This window comes from Salmo salar, chromosome 21, assembly GCF_965601325.2.
Source record: "Salmo salar chromosome 21, fSalSal1, whole genome shotgun sequence".
NCBI classification, from domain to species: Eukaryota; Metazoa; Chordata; class Actinopteri; order Salmoniformes; family Salmonidae; genus Salmo; species Salmo salar.
This window is the reverse complement of record NC_138311.1, coordinates 58987299-59008409: the sequence shown is the minus strand read 5'-3', so window position 1 is coordinate 59008409 and position 21111 is coordinate 58987299. Positions and strand designations below refer to the sequence as shown.

At 43.1% G+C, this 21111-nt stretch overlaps 1 protein-coding gene across 1 annotated transcript in view; it reads right to left on the bottom strand.

Annotated features, from left to right (window-relative positions):
- marchf4b (membrane associated ring-CH-type finger 4b) overlaps positions 1 to 11403 on the bottom strand; it is a 29027-nt gene extending 17624 nt beyond the window's left edge. The window contains 2 exon segments of the mRNA XM_082966910.1: positions 6936 to 7091; positions 10984 to 11403. Coding sequence (XP_082823036.1) covers positions 6936 to 7091; positions 10984 to 11403 — 576 coding nt within the window.
- Positions 11404 to 21111: the final 9708 nt, after the last annotated feature.

Here is a 21111-nt window from a genome sequence, read left to right as displayed (position 1 = left end):
TTATTATGGATCCCCATTAGTTCCTGCCAAGGCAGAACCTACTCTTCCTGGGGTTTATTATGGATCCACATTAGTTCCTGCCAAGGCAGCAGCTACTCTTCCTGGGGTTTATTAATGGATCCCCATTAGTTCCTGCCAAGGCAGCAGCTACTCTTCCTGGGGTTTATTATGGATCCCCATTAGTTCCTGCCAAGGCAGCAGCTACTCTTCCTGGGGTTTATTATGGATCCCCATTAGTTCCTGCCAAGGCTAAATCAAATCAAATCAAATGTTATTTGTCACATACACATGGTTAGCAGATGTTAATGCGAGTGTATCGAAATGCTTGTGCTTCTAGTTCCGACAGTGCAGTAATACCTAACAAGTAATCTAACAATTCCCCAACAGCTACCTAATACACACACATCTAAAGGGGTGAATTAGAATATGTACATATAAATATATGGATGAGCGATGGCCCAGCGGCATAGGCAAGGTGCAGTAGATGGTATAAAATATAGTATATACATGTGATATGAGTAATGTAAGATATGTAAACATTATTAAAGTGGCATTATTTCAAGTGGGATTGTTTAAAGTGACTAGTGACCATTTATTAAAGTGGCCAGTGATTAGGTCTCAATACAATATATACATGTGATATGAGTAATGTAAGATATGTAGACATTATTAAAGTGGCATTATTTAGAGTGGGATTGTACAAAGTGACTAGTGATCCAATTTGCTAAAGTGTCCAGTGATTGGGTCTCAATGTAGGCAGCAGCCTCTCTATGTTAGTGATGGCTGTTTAACAGTCTGATGGCCTTGAGATAGAAGCTGTTTTTCAGTCTCTCGGTCCCAGCTTTGATGCACCTGTTCTGACCTCGCCTTCTGGATGATAGCGGGGTGAACAGGCAGTGGCTCGGGTGGTTGTTGTCCTTGATGATCTTTTTGGACTTCCTGTGACATCGGGTGCTGTAGGTGTCCTGGAGGGCAGGTAGTTTGCCCCCGGTGATGCGTTGTGCAGACCTCACTACCCTCTGGAGAGCCCTGGGGATGTGGGCGGTGCAGTTGCCGTACCAGGCGGTGATACAGCCCGACAGTATGCTCTCGATTGTGCATCTGTAAAAGTTTGTCAGGGTTTTGGGTGACAAACCAAATTTCTTCAGCCTGTCTGTGTAGGTGGACCATTTCAGTTTATCTGTGATGTGTACGCCGAGGAACTTACAACTTTCCACCTTCTCCACTGCTGTCCCTTCGATGTGGATAGGGGGGTGTTCCCTCTGCTGTTTCCTGAAGTCCACGATCATCTCCTTTGTTTTGTTGACGTTGAATGAGAGGTTGTTTTCCTGACACCACACTCCGAGTTCCCTCACCTCCTCCCTGTAGGCCGTCTCGTCGTTGTTGGTAATCAAGCCCACTACAGTTATGTCGTCTGCAAACTTGATGATTGAGTTGGAGGCATGCATGGCCACGCAATACAGGAGGGGGCTGAGCACGCACCCTTGTGGGGCCCCAGTGTTGAGGGTCAGCAAAATGGAGATGTTGTTCCCTACCTTCACCACCTGGGGGCGGCCCGTCAGAAAGTCCAGGACCCAATTGCACAGGGCGGGGTTGAGACCCAGGGCCTCCAGCTTGATGAGCTTGGAGGGTACTATTGGGTTGAATGCTGAGCTGTAGTTAATGAACAGCATTCTTACAAAGGTATTCCTTTTGTTCAGATGGAATAGGGCAGTGTGCAGTGTGATGGCGATTGCGTCGTCTGCAGACCTGTTGGGGCGGTAAGCAAATTGGAGTGGGTCTAGGGTGTCAGGTAGGGTGGAGGTGATATGGTCCTTGACTAGTCTCTCAAAGCACTTCATGATAACGGAAGTGAGTGCTACAGGGCGGTAGTCATTTATTTCAGTTATCTTTGCCTTCTTGGGTACAGGAACAATGCCATCTTGAAGCATGTGGGGACAACAGACTGGGATAGGGAGCGATTTAATATGTCCGTAAACACACCAGCCAGCTGGTCTGCGCATGCTCTGATGACGTTGCTAGGGATGCCGTCTGGGCCAGCAGCCTTGAGAGGGTTAACACATTTAAAGTCGGCCACGGAGAAGGAAGGTGGGGGCGCAGTCCTTGTTAGCGGGCCGCGACGGTGGCACTGTACTTACCTCAAAGCGGCAAAGAAGGTGTTTAGTTTGTCTAGAAGCGTGACGTCGGTGGTTTTCTTTTTGTAGTCCGTGATTTCCTGTAGACCCTGCCACATACATCTCATGTCTGAACCGTTGAATTGCGATTCCACCTTGTCCCTGTACCGGCATTTCACTTGTTTGATTGCCTTGCGGTGGGAATAACTACACTGTCTACGTATATTCAGCCATATTCCCAGACCTCTTTCCATGGTTAAATGCGGTGGTTAGCGCATTCAGTTTTGCGCGAATGCCGCCATTAATCCACGGTTTCTGGTAGGTTTTAATAATCACAGTAGTAATAATCAGTAATAATCACAACATCTCCAATGCACTTCTTTATAAACTCACTCACAGAGTCAGCGTATAGGTCGATGTTGTTTGCTGAGTCTGACCGGAACATATTCCAGTCCGCGTGATCAAAACAATCTTGAAGCGTGGCTTCCGATTGGTCAGACCAGCGTTGAATGGTTCTAGTCACTGGTCCATCCTGTTTGAGTTTCTGCCTATAAGATGGTAGGAGCAAGATGGCGTCGTGGTCGGATTTGGCGAAGGGAGGGCGGCGGAAGGCTTTGTATGCATCGCGGAAGTTAGAGTAGCAGTGATCGAGTGTATTACCCCTCACGTGCAGTGCAATCAATATGCTGATAGAATTCAGGTAGCCTTGTTCTCAAATTAGCTTTGTTAAAATCCCCAGCTACAATAAATGCAGCCTCAAGATACAGTTGAAGTCGGAAGTTTACATACACCTGAGCCAAATACATTTAAACTCAGTTTTTCACAATTCCTGATATTTAATCCTAGTAAAAATGTCCTGTCTTAGGCCAGTTAGGATCACCACTTTATTTTAAGAATGTGAAATGTCAGAATAATAGTAGAGAGAATGATTTATTTCAGCTTTTATTTCTTTCATCACATTCCCAGTGGGTCAGAAGTTAACATACACTCAATTAGTATTTGATAGCATTGCCTTGAAATTGTTTAACTTGGGTCAAACATTTCGGGTAGCCTTCCACAAGCTTACCACAATAAGTTGGGTGAATTTTGGCCCATTCCTCCTGACAGAGCTGGTGTATCTGAGTCAGGTTTGTAGGCCTCCTTGCTCGCACACGTTTTTTCAGTTCTGCCCACAAATTTTGGAAGTATGCTTGGGGTCATTGTCCATTTGGAAGACCCATTTGCGACCAAGCTTTATTAACTTCCTGATTGATGTCTTAAGATGTTGCTTCAATATATCCACATAATTTTCCTACCTCGTGATACCATCTATTTTGTGAAGTGAACCAGACCCTCCTGCAGCAAAGCACCCCCACAACATGATGCTGCCACCCCCATGCTTCACGGTTGGGATGGTGTTCTTTGGCTTGCAAGCCTCTCCCTTTTTCCTCCAAACATAACGATGGTCATTATGGCCAAACAGTTCTATTTTTGTTTCATCAGACCAAATTGTGATTCAGTGAGTTATAAGTGAAATAATCTGTCTGTAAACAATTGTTGGAAAAATTACTTGTGTCATGCACAAAGTAGATGTCCTAACCGACTTGCCGAAACTATAGTTTGTTAACAAGAAATTTGTGGAGTGGTTAAAAAAACTAGTTTTAATGACTCCAACCTAAGTGTATGTAAATTTCCCGACTTCAACTGTATATGATTTCCTGTTAACATAGAGTCCAGTAAAGTTCCTTGAGGGCTGTTTTGGTGTCTGCTTGAGGGGGAACGTACACAGCTGTGACTATAACTGACGAGAATTCTCTTTGTAGGTAAAATGGCCGGCATTCGATTGTAAGGAATTCTAGGTCGGGTGAGCAGAAGGACTTGAGTTCCTGTATGTTGTTATGATTATACCATGAGTCGTTAATCATGAAGCATACACCCACACCCTTCCTCTTCCCAGACAGGTGTTTATCTCTGTCGGTACGATGCATGGAGAAGCACAGTGGCTGAACCGATTCTGATAGCATATCCCGAGAGAGCCATGTTTCTGTGAAACAGAGAATGTTGCAATCTGATGTTTCTCTGGAAGACAACCCTTGCTCGAATTTTGTCTACCTTGTTGTCAAGAGACTGGACATTGGCGAGTAATATTGTCGGGAGTGGTGGGCGATGTGCACGTCTACGGAGCCTGACCAGGAGGCCGCTCCGTCTACCCCTTCTACGGCGTCGTTGTTTTGGGTCGGCTACTAGGATTAGATCCATTGTCCTGGGTGGTGGACCAAACAGAGGATCCGCTTCGGGAAAGTCATATTCCTGGTCGTAATGTAGAACCTATTCTTCCTGGGGTTTATTATGAATCCACATTAGTTCCTACCAAGGCAGCAGCTACTCTTCCTGGGGTTTATTATGAATCCACATTAGTTCCTGCCAAGGCAGCAGCTACTCTTCCTGGGGTTTATTATGGATCCCCATTAGTTCCTGCCAAGGCAACAGTTACACTTCCTGGGGTCCAGTGAAATTAAGGCAGTTTATACAATTTTAAAAACGTTACAACACATTCACAACAGATTTCACAACAACTCAACACAACCTCTCTAGGTTTCGGCCTTTCTAGGGAGTTTTTCTTAGCCACCGTGCTTCTACACCTGCATTGCTTGCTGTTTGTGTCACGGTTGTCGTAGGAAGGAGCGGACCAAAGTGCAGCGTGTGTGTCGTTCCACATTTTATTTATCCTGTGAAACTATGCAATACATAAATAAACTGAATGACAAAAAACAACAAACTGTGATGCAGAGGTGAAACATACACTACTCAAAATGTATCTCCCACAAACCCAGGTGGAAAAAAACCCCTACTTAAGTATGATCCCCAATTAGAGACAATGAGGACCAGCTGCCTCTAATTGGAGATCATCCCAAACAAACCCAACATAGAAATACAAAAACTAGAACCTGAACATAGAAATACAAAACATAGAAAAACACCCCCTGTCACGCCCTGACCTACTCTACCATAGAGAATAACATCTTACTATGGTCAGGACGTGACAGTACCCCCACCCAAAGGTGCGGACTCCGACCGCACCTAAACAAAACAACAAACCCCCCCCCAAAAAAAGAAAGGTAGGGTAGGGCAGGGTGGGTAACTATTGTCTATGGCGGCTCTGGTGCAGTACCCATAACCTTCTCATCCCGCGGATCCTCCCACAGAAGAAGCGGCTCCGGTTTGGGGCGTAACCCCCGCTCCGCCCGCTGATCCCTCTGCTTCTGTACCACCGGACCGTGGATCGTCGTCAGAGGGTCTGGGCTGCAGGCCGTCTCAGGAGGTTCCGGGCTGCAGGCCGTCGCTGGAGGTTCCGGGCTGCAGGCCATCTCAGGAGGTTCCAGACTGCAGGCCATCTCAGGAGGTTCCGGACTGTACGCCGTCTCAGGAGGTTCTGGACTGGGGACCGTTGCTGCAGTCTCCATGCCATGGATCATCACTGCAGGCTACGCGCCATGGATTATCCCTACAGGCTCCGGGCCATTGATTATCCCTACAGGCTCCGGGCCATGGATCATCCCTACAGGCTTCGTGCCATGGATCATCACTGGAGACTTCGGACCATGGATCATCACTGGAGGCTTCTTACGTGGAGCCGGAACAGGTCTCACCGGACTGGGGAACGTCGCTGGAGGCTCCGGACTGGGGGACATCGCCGGAAGCCCTGGACTGGGAACTGTCGCCGGAAGCTCTGGACTGGGAAGACACACTGGAGGCCTGATGCGCGGAGCTGGCATAGGTGGCAGCAGACTGGTAACATGCACCTCAGGGTGAGTGCGAGGAGCAGGAACAGGACACACCGGACTGGGCAGGCGCACTAGAGACCTGATGTGTGGGGCTGGCACAGGTGGCGCCAGACTGGTAACACGCACCTCACGGTAAGCACGAGGAGTTGGCTCAGGTCTCCAACCTGACTCTGCCAATCTCCCCGTGTGCCCCCCAAACATTTTGGGGGGGGGGCTGCCTCTCGTGCTTCCCTCGTTGCCGTGCTCTCGCTGCCTCCACCTGTTCACATGGGAGGCGCTTTTCTCCTGCCCCTAAATCCTCCAAAGCCCTGGATATACTCCTTATCTCCTCAATAGTCCACTGGTCCATTCCACGCTGCTTGGTCCTTTGGTGGTGGGAGATTCTGTCACGGTTGTCGTAGGAATGAGCGGACCAAAGTGCAGCGTGTGTGTCGTTCCACATTTTATTTATCCTGTGAAACTATGCAATACATAAATAAACTGAATGACAAAAAACAACAAACTGTGATGCAGAGGTGAAACATACACTACTCAAAATGTATCTCCCACAAACCCAGGTGGAACAAAACCCTACTTAAGTATGATCCCCAATTAGAGACAACGAGGACAAGCTGCCTCTAATTGGAGATCATCCCAAACAAAACCCCAACATAGAAATACAAAAACTAGAACCTGAACATAGAAATACAAAACATAGAAAAACACCCCCTGTCACGCCCTGACCTACTCTACCATAGAGAATAACATCTTACTAGGGTCAGGACGTGACAGTTTGGGGTTTTAGGCTGGGTTTCTGTACAGCACTTTGTGACATCAGCTGATGTGAGAAGGGCTCCGTGAATAAATTTGATTTGATTTGATTAAGTGTGTGCCCTCAGACCACCACTCTACTACCACTTATATACAGCATCAATGTGTGTGTGTGTGTGTGTGTGTGTGTGTGTGTGTGTGTGTGTGTGGTGTGTGTGTGTGTGTGTGTGTGTGTGTGTGTGTGTGTGTGTGTGTGTGTGTGTGTGTGTGTGTATTTAAATGTCCTGCTGGCGTGGTAGCAGCTCACCTGTAGTGGGTTCCTGGTGCTGATGCTGATGACCTGGTACTTGTAGTAGCAGAGCTCACAGGCCCAGGATCCTCTCTCACTGATCCACTTGATGAGGCAGGGCTGGTGGGTACAGCGGACCGACCCACTGCAGCGACACGGGCTCAGCAGCTCCCCCTGGGGGACAGAATATATTACATACATTAGTTGAAATCAAAGGCCCTTAAATCCTCACTGGCATTATACAGTGAGGAATTATATTATTATAAAGTATGGACACACCTGTTTTTCTTTCTTTGTACTATTTTATACATTGTAGAATAATAGTGAAGACATCAAAACTATAATATAACACATATGGAATCATGTAGTAACCAAAAAAGTGTTAAATAAATCGAAAATATATTTTATATTTGAGATTCTTCAAAATAGCCACCCTTTGCCTTGATGACAGCTTTGTACACGCTTGGCATTCCCTCAACCAGCTTCACCTGGAATGATTTTCCAACAGTTTTGAAGGAGTTCCCACATATGCTGAGCACTTGGCTGCTTTTCCTTCACTCTGCGGTCCAACTCATGCCAAACCATCTCAGTTGGGTTGAGGTCGGGTGATTGTGGAGGCCAGGTCATCTGATGCAGCATGCCATCACTCTCCTTCTTGGTCAAATAGCCTGGAGGTGTGTTGGGTCCCGTGTGGCTCAGTTGGTAGAGCATGGGGTTGTGGGTTCGATTCCCACGGGGGACCAGTACAGAAAAAAAAACCTTCTGGTCATCTATGAACATTTGAACATCTTGGCCATGTGCTGTTATAATCTCCACCCGGCACAGCCAGAAGAGGACTGACCACCCCTCACAGCCTGGTTCCTCTCTAGGTTTCTTCCTAGGTTCCTGCCTTTCTAGGGAGTTTTTCTTAGCCACCGTGCTTCTACATCTGCATTGCTTGCTGTTTGGGGTTTTAGGCTGGGTTTCTGTACAGCACTTTGTGACATCAGCTGATGTAAGAAGGGCTTTATAAATACATTTGATTGATTTGGGCTGCAATTTCTGAGACTGGTAAATCTAATGAACTTATACCCTGCAGCAGAGGAAACTCTGGGTCTTCCTTTCCTGTGGCGGTCCTCGTGAGTGCCAGTTTCATCATTGTGCTTGATAGTTTTTGTGACTGCACTTGAAGAAACTTTCAAAGTTCTTGAATTTTTCCGGATTGACTGACCTTCATGTCTTAAAGTAACTGTTGTTTCTCTTTGCCTATTTGAGCTGATCTTGCCACAATATGGACTTTGTCTTTTACCAAATAGGGCTATCTTCTGTATACCACCCCTACCTTGTCACAACACAACTGATTTACTCAAGGAAAGGAAAATAAGGAAAGAAATTCCACAAATTAACTTTTAACAAGGCACACCTGTTAATTGAAATGCATTCCAGGTGACTACATCATGAAGCTGGTTGAGAGAATGCCAAGCGTGTGCAAAGCTGCCATCAAGGCAAAGGGTGGCTACTTTAAAGAATCTCAAATATAAAATATATTTTCGATTTGTTTTAACACTTTTTTGGTTACTACATGATTCCATATGTGTAATTTCATATGTTTGATGTCTTCACTATTATTCTACAATGTAGAAAATAGTAAAAATAAAGAAAAAATGGAATTAGTAGGTGTGCCCAAACTTTTGACTGTTGTTGTATGTTGAACAGGATTAAATAGTTTTTTTGTTTAGAGGGACTGGATGAATTGTCACGTTCGTTATAATAATGATCGGACTAAGGCGCAGCGTGAGTAGCGTTCCACATCATTTATTAGAAAGTGAAACTTTAGAAAAATACAAAACAAATGAAGAATAAACGAACCGTGACTAACAATGCACACAACTACACATAAACAATATCCCGTAACCCACAAGTGAAAAACAAGCTACTTAAGTATGATCCCCAATTAGAGACAACGATTACCAGCTGCCTCTAATTGGGAATCATTCAAATCACCCAAACATAGAAAAACTAAACTAGAACCCCACATAGAAAATAATAACTAGAAGGATAAAAAACAGTCACGCCCTGGCCTACTCTACCATAGAAAATAAGAGCTCTCAATGGTCAGGACGTGACATGAATAGAAACACACAAGCACGCTAGGATGACTGGATGGATAGAAACAGGATGCTGGTGTCTATGACAGCAGGAGCAGCATCTCAGTCACAGAGTAGAGAGGAAATACAGAGGAAATACAGAGTAGACAGGAAATACAGAGCAGAGAGGAAATACAGAGCAGAGAGGAAATACAGAGGAAATACAGAGTAGGGAGGAAATACAGAGCAGAGAGGAAATACAGAGCAGAGAGGAAATACAGAGCAGAGAGGAAATACAGAGTAGAGAGGAAATACAGAGCAGAGAGGAAATACAGAGTAGACAGGAAATACAGAGCAGAGAGGAAATACAGAGCAGAGAGGAAATACAGAGTAGAGAGGAAATACAGAGCAGAGAGGAAATACAGAGTAGACAGGAAATACAGAGCAGAGAGGAAATACAGAGCAGAGAGGAAATACAGAGCAGACAGGAAATACAGAGCAGACAGGAAATACAGAGTAGAGAGGAAATACAGAGTAGAGAGGAAATACAGAGCAGACAGGAAATACAGAGTAGAGAAGAAATACAGAGGAAATACAGAGTAGAGAGCAAATACAGAGCAGACAGGAAATACAGAGCAGAGGAAATACAGAGCAGACAGGAAATACAGAGTAGAAAGGAAATACAGAGCAGACAGGAAATACAGAGTAGAGAGGAAATACAGAGCAGAGAGGAAATACAGAGCAGACGGGAAATACAGAGCAGACAGGAAATACAGAGTAGAAAGGAAATACAGAGTAGAGAGGAAATACAGAGCAGAGAGCAAATACAGAGCAGACAGGAAATACAGAGCAGACAGGAAATACAGAGCAGACAGGAAATACAGAGTAGAGAGGAAATACAGAACAGAGAGGAAATACAGAGTAGAGAGGAAATACAGAGCAGAGAGCAAATACAGAGCAGACAGGAAATACAGAGCAGACAGGAAATACAGAGTAGACAGGAAATACAGAGCAGAGAGGAAATACAGAGCAGACAGGAAATACAGAGCAGACAGGAAATACAGAGTAGAGAGGAAATACAGAGTAGAGAGGAAATACAGAGCAGAGAGGAAAAACAGAGTAGAGAGGAAATACAGAGCAGACAGGAAATACAGAGTAGAAAGGAAATACAGAGTAGAGAGGAAATACAGAGCAGACAGGAGATACAGAGACACTATACTTTTGACACTGGACAAAAGTAGTGCACTATACAGGGAATAGGCTGCCATTTAGGACATAACCTGAGAGAAAACTACTGAATAAAACAAAGCTCCGTGTGAATCCCTCTAAGTGAAGTGTGGCCTTGAAGAGTCCCTCCTCTCTTTACGTGCTTCCTCTCTGGCTTGTGTTGAATACCAATTTCCTGTCAGAGGAAAAAACTTCAAAGCTTTAACAGCGTAATGTTTCTAGTGTCGGCGGGGTGCATTTGACATGTTATTTATTATTAAACTCCAGCGATTTCAGAGGGTCACTTCATGTCACATCGCCTCTCATTCTTTACACTAGGGGTCCCAAACGGCACCCTATCGGGACCCTGGTCATAAGTAGTCCACTACAAAGGTATTAGGGTGCCATTGAAATGCAGCCCAAGCTGTGTCAAGTGCTTTAACTTGACTGCAGGAGAAAAATGCCAATAATGAGCAGCACTCCAGCTAGGAACAGAACAACTGGGTCGGTTAGGAGGACAATCTGATAAAGTCAAGAATGGAAGTTGGAACTTGTTGGGAGATGTTGTGAAGGACGAAGGGTTCCAGTTCGTTCCATTAATTCAGACAAAATGTCACACCTTCTAGAATAAGTAGCCTTTTACTGAGATGAAAAGCTCCTCAGTCACATGACCAGCTGACGATTCTGACAGCAACCCTAACCCTGGCCCCTTTAGGCGATGCCACCTGAGGACTCAGATCATAACAGCAAAACAAAGCCAGTGTTGCGTTAATAAAGGGTCTATTCAATATCACCGTTTCAGGTCCCTGGAAGCAGATCCTGCAGACAGGTGTCCTGATGCTGCCACTCTCACTATAACTGCACAAGGAGAACCTCTGTTCCAGTTTGTCCTTAGCCCAGCTATCAGAGGAGCCGCTGCAGTGTAACACCTCCGACGGCTCTGTCGCCGCCGCATCAACCCAGCCTGAGAGTCTGTCTCTCTCCGGCCCGTTGGCAGCCCCCGGTGGCGGGGCAGTCCAAACGTCCCGCTGCCCCTCATGGGCCGTTAACGTGTTGTTGTCCGGTACACTGACTTCTGAAGGGACCACGTGGCTGTCCGGTATGTGTCCGGTCGTGGGGATCGATACCGGAGTCGGGGTCCGGAGTAACAGCACCTTCAGGTCACCAAATAGGACGCAACAGCGGCTCTTCAGCATGTCCAGACCACGCAGCATCACTGAGGAATTAGCAGCACCATGCGATGACAATGAGGCTAAAAAGTTCCTCTACAAATCATCGAATAAAATGTGATGTTTACATACGGGGATGTGTTACCCCCCCAAAAAAAGTCCAAACTGCCTTGGTACCTTTTCAAAATAAATAACATATTCCATTGGCGCAAACAAGTATCTGAATACATTGGATATTTGGGTTGTTTAGGCTAGAACTTCAATGAATATTTAAAACAGGCTTTCAGATTTTAATCCCCCCAAAAAATTTAGTCTATTCCCACAGTATATTCCAGAGTGGTCCTAAAGACAGGCAATATCCCATTGGTTCATTGTTGATGTCTGGTGAATAACCATTGAGAATATCTGTATGAGTTTTTCCATCGATGTGCCATTCATCACAAACGGTGTATCAAACAAAATCTGTCAGGACAATCCGATATCTGTTCATAGATAACTATCCAAAGCTAGACAAAAAATAAACGAAACTGTGTCTGTCGTTGGCATGCTGTTCAAAGCTTCCAGTAGCCTAGCTGTCGTTAGTTTTCAATACATACACCAGTCGCTTTTTGAAGAAAAAAACACCGAATTTCCATGTTTTTAAAGAACAGAACAGTGCACGTGTATCCATAAATTATATTTCATCCCAGTTTTCGAGACTGTCCTAATGTTAGGTGGTTTGTCTGTGTGATCATTGGCTGCTGATTTTGTGCTCACGCTGCAGTTTCAGTGCCATGATTCCTGGGACAGCTCCCAAGAACAGCACGCACCCGCAGGGCGGCGAGCGGAGACAATCTGCTCAGAATAACAAAAGGGGGGAAGCTAAACATCGTCATGCCTTTCAACGTCTCGGTCCGGTATGTCCAGCATAGCCTACAAATAACAGAGCAGACAATATTCAAATTAAACGTGCTTGCTAAGGGCAAAGCACAACTCTGGATTTATTTTATCAATTATAAAAAAATATATAACGTTGCATTAATTAGCATAAAATAACCCACCAACAAGTAACTCTTCAACCATTCAAGGTAGGAACCAAACCACCTCTACTACTATTTGAAGTATTACACTACCACTACTATAACCAGTCACTACCACTACTATAACTATAACCAGTCACTACCACTACTATAACCAGTCACTACCACTACTATAACCAGTCACTACCACTACTATAACCAGTCACTACCACTACTATAACCAGTCACTACCACTACTATAACCAGACACTAACACTACTATAACCAGTCACTACCACTACTATAACCAGTCACTACCACTACTATAACCAGTCACTACCACTACTATATCCAGACACTACCACTACTATAACCAGTCACTACCACTACTATAACCAGTCACTACCACTACTATAACCAGTCACTACCACTACTATAACCAGTCACTACCACTACTATAACTATAACCAGTCACTACCACTACCATTACTATAACCAGTCACTACCACTACTATAACCAGTCACTACCACTACTATAACCAGTCACTACCATTACTATAACCAGTCACTACCACTACTATAACCAGTCACTACCACTACTATAACCAGACACTACCACTACTATAACCAGTCACTACCACTACTATAACCAGTCACTACCACTACCACTACTATAACCAGTCACTACCACTACTATAACCAGTCACTACCACTACTATAACCAGTCACTACCACTACTATAACCAGTCACTACCACTACTATAACTATAACCAGTCACTACCACTACCATTACTATAACCAGTCACTACCACTACTATAACCAGTCACTACCACTACTATAACTATAACCAGTCACTACCACTACCATTACTATAACCAGTCACTACCACTACTATAACCAGTCACTACCACTACTATAACCAGTCACTACCATTACTATAACCAGTCACTACCACAACTATAACCAGTCACTACCACAACTATAACCAGTCACTACCACTACTATAACCAGTCACTACCATTACTATAACCAGTCACTACCATTACTATAACCAGTCACTACCACTACTATAACCAGTCACTACCACTACTATAACCAGTCACTACCACTACTATAACTATAACCAGTCACTACCACTACTATAACTATAACCAGTCACTACCACTACTATAACCAGTCACTACCACTACTATAACCAGTCACTACCACTACTATAACCAGTCACTACCACTACTATAACCAGTCAATACCACTACTATAACCAGTCACTACCACTACTATAACCAGTCACTACCACTACTATAACCAGTCACTACCACTACTATAACCAGACACTAACACTACTATAACCAGTCACTACCACTACTATAACCAGTCACTACCACTACTATAACCAGTCACTACCACTACTATAACTATAACCAGTCACTACCACTACCATTACTATAACCAGTCACTACCACTACTATAACCAGACACTACCACTACTATAACCAGTCACTACCACTACTATAACCAGTCACTACCACTACTATAACCAGTCACTACCACTACTATAACCAGTCACTACCACTACTATAACCAGTCACTACCACTACTATAACCAGTCACTACCACTACTATAACCAGTCACTACCACTACTATAACCAGTCACTACCACTACTATAACTATAACCAGTCACTACCACTACCATTACTATAACCAGTCACTACCACTACTATAACCAGTCACTACCACTACTATAACCAGTCACTACCATTACTATAACCAGTCACTACCACTACTATAACCAGTCACTACCACTACTATAACCAGTCACTACCATTACTATAACCAGTCACTACCACTACTATAACCAGTCACTACCACTACTATAACCAGTCACTACCATTACTATAACCAGTCACTACCACTACTATAACCAGTCACTACCACTACTATAACCAGTCACTACCACTACTATAACCAGTCACTACCACTACTATAACTATACCAGTCACTACCACTACTATAACTATAACCAGTCACTACCACTACTATAACCAGTCACTACCACTACTATAACCAGTCACTACCACTACTATAACCAGTCACTACCACTACTATAACCAGTCACTACCACTACTATAACCAGTCACTACCACTACTATAACCAGTCACTACCACTACTATAACCAGTCACTACCACTACTATAACCAGTCACTACCACTACTATAACCAGTCACTACCACTACTATAACCAGACACTACCACTTCTATAAGCAGTCACTACCACTACTATAACTATTACCAGTCACTACCACTACTATAACCAGTCACTACCACTACCATTACTATAACCAGTCACTACCACTACTATAACTATAACCAGTCACTACCACTACTATAACCAGTCACTACCACTACTATAACCAGTCACTACCATTACTACTAACCAGACACTACCACTACTATAACCAGTCACTACCACTACTATAACCAGTCACTACCACTACTATAACCAGACACTACCACTACTATAACCAGTCACTACCACTACTATAACCAGACACTACCACTACTATAACCAGTCACTACCACTACTATAACCAGTCACTACCACTACTATAACCAGTCACTACCACTACTATAACCAGTCACTACCACTACTATAACTATAACCAGTCACTACCACTACTATAACCAGTCACTACCACTACTATAACCAGTCACTACCACTACTATAACCAGTCACTACCACTACTATAACCAGTCACTACCACTACTATAACCAGTCACTACCACTACTATAACCAGTCACTACCACTACTATAACCAGTCACTACCACTACTATAACCAGTCACTACCACTACTATATCCAGACACTACCACTACTATAACCAGTCACTACCACTACTATAACCAGTCACTACCACTACTATAACCAGTCACTACCACTTCTATAACCAGTCACTACCACTACTATAACCAGTCACTACCACTACTATAACCAGTCACTACCACTTCTATAACCAGTCACTACCACTACTATAACCAGTCACTACCACTACTATAACCAGTCACTACCACTACTATAACCAGTCACTACCACTACTATAACCAGTCACTACCACTACTATAACCAGTCACTACCACTACTATAACCAGTCACTACCATTACTATAACTATAACCAGTCACTACCACTACTATAACTATAACCAGTCACTACCACTACTATAACCAGTCACTACCACTACTATAACCAGTCACTACCACTACTATAACCAGTCACTACCACTACTATAACCAGTCACTACCACTACTATAACCAGTCACTACCACTTCTATAACCAGTCACTACCACTACTATAACCAGTCACTACCACTACTATAACCAGTCACTACCATTACTACTGTAGACACTACCACTACTATAACCAGTCACTACCACTACTATAACCAGTCACTACCACTACTATAACCAGACACTACCACTACTATAACCAGTCACTACCACTACTATAACCAGTCACTACCACTACTATAACTTAACCAGTCACTACCACTACTATAACCAGTCACTACCACAACTATAACCAGTCACTACCACTACTATAACCAGTCACTACCACTACTATAACCAGTCACTACCACTACTATAACCAGTCACTACCACTACTATAACCAGTCACTACCACTACTATAACCAGACACTACCACTACTATAACCAGTCACTACCACTACTATAACCAGACACTACCACTACTATAACCAGACACTACCATTACTATAACCAGTCACTACCACTACTATAACCAGTCACTACCACTACTATAACCAGTCACTACCGCTACTATAACCAGTCACTACCACTACTATAACCAGACACTACCACTACTATAACCAGTCACTACCACTACTATAACCAGTCACTACCACTACTATAACCAGTCACTACCACTACTATAACCAGTCACTACCACTACTATGACCAGTCACTACCACTACTATAACTATAACCAGTCACTACCACTACTATAACCAGACACTACCATTACTACTGTAGACACTACCACTACTATAACCAGTCACTACCATTACTATAACCAGTCACTACCACTACTATAACCAGTCACTACCATTACTATAACCAGTCACTACCACTACTATAACCAGTCACTACCACTACTATAACCAGTCACTACCTTTACTATAACCAGTCACTACCACTACTACTGTAGACACTACCACTACTATAACCAGTCACTACCACTACTATAACCAGTCACTACCACTACTATAACCATTCACTACCACTACTATAACCAGTCACTACCACTACTATAACCAGTCACTACCACTACTATAACCAGTCACTACCATTACTATAACCAGACACTACCACTTCTATAAGCAGTCACTACCACTACTATAACTATTACCAGTCACTACCACTACTATAACCAGTCACTACCACTACCATTACTATAACCAGTCACTACCACTACTATAACTATAACCAGTCACTACCACTACTATAACCAGTCACTACCACTACTATAACCAGTCACTACCATTACTACTGTAGACACTACCACTACTATAACCAGTCACTACCACTACTATAACCAGTCACTACCACTACTATAACCAGACACTACCACTACTATAACCAGTCACTACCACTACTATAACCAGACACTACCATTACTATAACCAGTCACTACCACTACTATAACCAGACACTACCACTACTATAACCAGTCACTACCACTACTATAACCAGTCACTAGCACTACTATAACTATAACCAGTCACTACCACTACTATAACCAGTCACTACCACTACTATAACCAGTCACTACCACTACTATAACCAGTCACTACCACAACTATAACCAGTCACTACCACTACTATAACCAGACACTACCACTACTATAACCAGTCACTACCACTACTATAACCAGTCACTACCACTACTATAACCAGTCACTACCACTACTATAACCAGTCACTACCACTACTATAACCAGTCACTACCACTACTATAACCAGTCACTACCACTACTATAACCAGTCACTACCACTTCTATAACCAGTCACTACCACTACTATAACCAGTCACTACCACTACTATAACCAGTCACTACCACTTCTATAACCAGACACTACCACTACTATAACCAGTCACTACCACTACTATAACCAGTCACTACCATTACTATAACCAGTCACTACCACTACTATAACCAGTCACTACCACTACTATAACCAGTCACTACCACTACTATAACCAGTCACTACCACTACTATGACCAGTCACTACCACTACTATAACTATAACCAGTCACTACCACTACTATAACCAGACACTACCATTACTACTGTAGACACTACCACTACCACTACTATAACCAGTCACTACCATTACTATAACCAGTCACTACCACTACTATAACCAGTCACTACCATTACTATAACCAGTCACTACCACTACTATAACCAGTCACTACCACTACTATAACCAGTCACTACCTTTACTATAACCAGTCACTACCACTACTACTGTAGACACTACCACTACTATAACCAGTCACTACCACTACTATGACCAGTCACTAACACTACTATAACCAGTCACTACCACTACTATAACCAGTCACTACCACTACTATAACCAGTCACTACCACTACTATAACCAGTCACTACCATTACTATAACCAGACACTACCACTTCTATAAGCAGTCACTACCACTACTATAACTATTACCAGTCACTACCACTACTATAACCAGTCACTACCACTACCATTACTATAAGCAGTCACTACCACTACTATAACTATAACCAGTCACTACCACTACTATAACCAGTCACTACCACTACCATTACTATAACCAGTCACTACCACTACTATAACTATAACCAGTCACTACCACTACTATAACCAGTCACTACCATTACTATAACCAGACACTACCACTACTATAACCAGTCACTACCACTACTATAACCAGTCACTACCACTACTATAACTATAACCAGTCACTACCACTACTATAACCAGACACTACCATTACTACTGTAGACACTACCACTACCACTACTATAACCAGTCACTACCATTACTATAACCAGTCACTACCACTACTATAACCAGTCACTACCACTACTATAACCAGTCACTACCATTACTATAACCAGTCACTACCACTACTATAACCAGTCACTACCTTTACTATAACCAGTCACTACCACTACTACTGTAGACACTACCACTACTATAACCAGTCACTACCACTACTATAACCAGTCACTACCACTACTATAACCATTCACTACCACTACTATAACCAGTCACTACCACTACTATAACCAGTCACTACCATTACTATAACTATAACCAGTCACTACCACTACTATAACTATAACCAGTCACTACCACTACTATAACCAGTCACTACCACTACTATAACCAGTCACTACCACTACTATAACCAGTCACTACCACTACTATAACCAGTCACTACCACTACTATAACCAGTCACTACCACTTCTATAACCAGTCACTACCACTACTATAACCAGTCACTACCACTACTATAACCAGTCACTACCATTACTACTGTAGACACTACCACTACTATAACCAGTCACTACCACTACTATAACCAGTCACTACCACTACTATAACCAGACACTACCACTACTATAACCAGTCACTACCACTACTATAACCAGTCACTACCACTACTATAACTATAACCAGTCACTACCACTACTATAACCAGTCACTACCACAACTATAACCAGTCACTACCACTACTATAACCAGTCACTACCACTACTATAACCAGTCACTACCACTACTATAACCAGTCACTACCACTACTATAACCAGTCACTACCACTACTATAACCAGACACTACCACTACTATAACCAGTCACTACCACTACTATAACCAGACACTACCACTACTATAACCAGACACTACCATTACTATAACCAGTCACTACCACTACTATAACCAGTCACTACCACTACTATAACCAGTCACTACCGCTACTATAACCAGTCACTACCACTACTATAACCAGACACTACCACTACTATAACCAGTCACTACCACTACTATAACCAGTCACTACCACTACTATAACCAGTCACTACCACTACTATAACCAGTCACTACCACTACTATGACCAGTCACTACCACTACTATAACTATAACCAGTCACTACCACTACTATAACCAGACACTACCATTACTACTGTAGACACTACCACTACCACTACTATAACCAGTCACTACCATTACTATAACCAGTCACTACCACTACTATAACCAGTCACTACCATTACTATAACCAGTCACTACCACTACTATAACCAGTCACTACCACTACTATAACCAGTCACTACCTTTACTATAACCAGTCACTACCACTACTACTGTAGACACTACCACTACTATAACCAGTCACTACCACTACTATAACCAGTCACTACCACTACTATAACCATTCACTACCACTACTATAACCAGTCACTACCACTACTATAACCAGTCACTACCACTACTATAACCAGTCACTACCATTACTATAACCAGACACTACCACTTCTATAAGCAGTCACTACCACTACTATAACTATTACCAGTCACTACCACTACTATAACCAGTCACTACCACTACCATTACTATAACCAGTCACTACCACTACTATAACTATAACCAGTCACTACCACTACTATAACCAGTCACTACCACTACTATAACCAGTCACTACCATTACTACTGTAGACACTACCACTACTATAACCAGTCACTACCACTACTATAACCAGTCACTACCACTACTATAACCAGACACTACCACTACTATAACCAGTCACTACCACTACTATAACCAGACACTACCATTACTATAACCAGTCACTACCACTACTATAACCAGACACTACCACTACTATAACCAGTCACTACCACTACTATAACCAGTCACTAGCACTACTATAACTATAACCAGTCACTACCACTACTATAACCAGTCACTACCACTACTATAACCAGTCACTACCACTACTATAACCAGTCACTACCACAACTATAACCAGTCACTACCACTACTATAACCAGACACTACCACTACTATAACCAGTCACTACCACTACTATAACCAGTCACTACCACTACTATAACCAGTCACTACCACTACTATAACCAGTCACTACCACTACTATAACCAGTCACTACCACTACTATAACCAGTCACTACCACTACTATAACCAGTCACTACCACTTCTATAACCAGTCACTACCACTACTATAACCAGTCACTACCACTACTATAACCAGTCACTACCACTTCTATAACCAGACACTACCACTACTATAACCAGTCACTACCACTACTATAACCAGTCACTACCATTACTATAACCAGTCACTACCACTACTATAACCAGTCACTACCACTACTATAACCAGTCACTACCACTACTATAACCAGTCACTACCACTACTATGACCAGTCACTACCACTACTATAACTATAACCAGTCACTACCACTACTATAACCAGACACTACCATTACTACTGTAGACACTACCACTACCACTACTATAACCAGTCACTACCATTACTATAACCAGTCACTACCACTACTATAACCAGTCACTACCATTACTATAACCAGTCACTACCACTACTATAACCAGTCACTACCACTACTATAACCAGTCACTACCTTTACT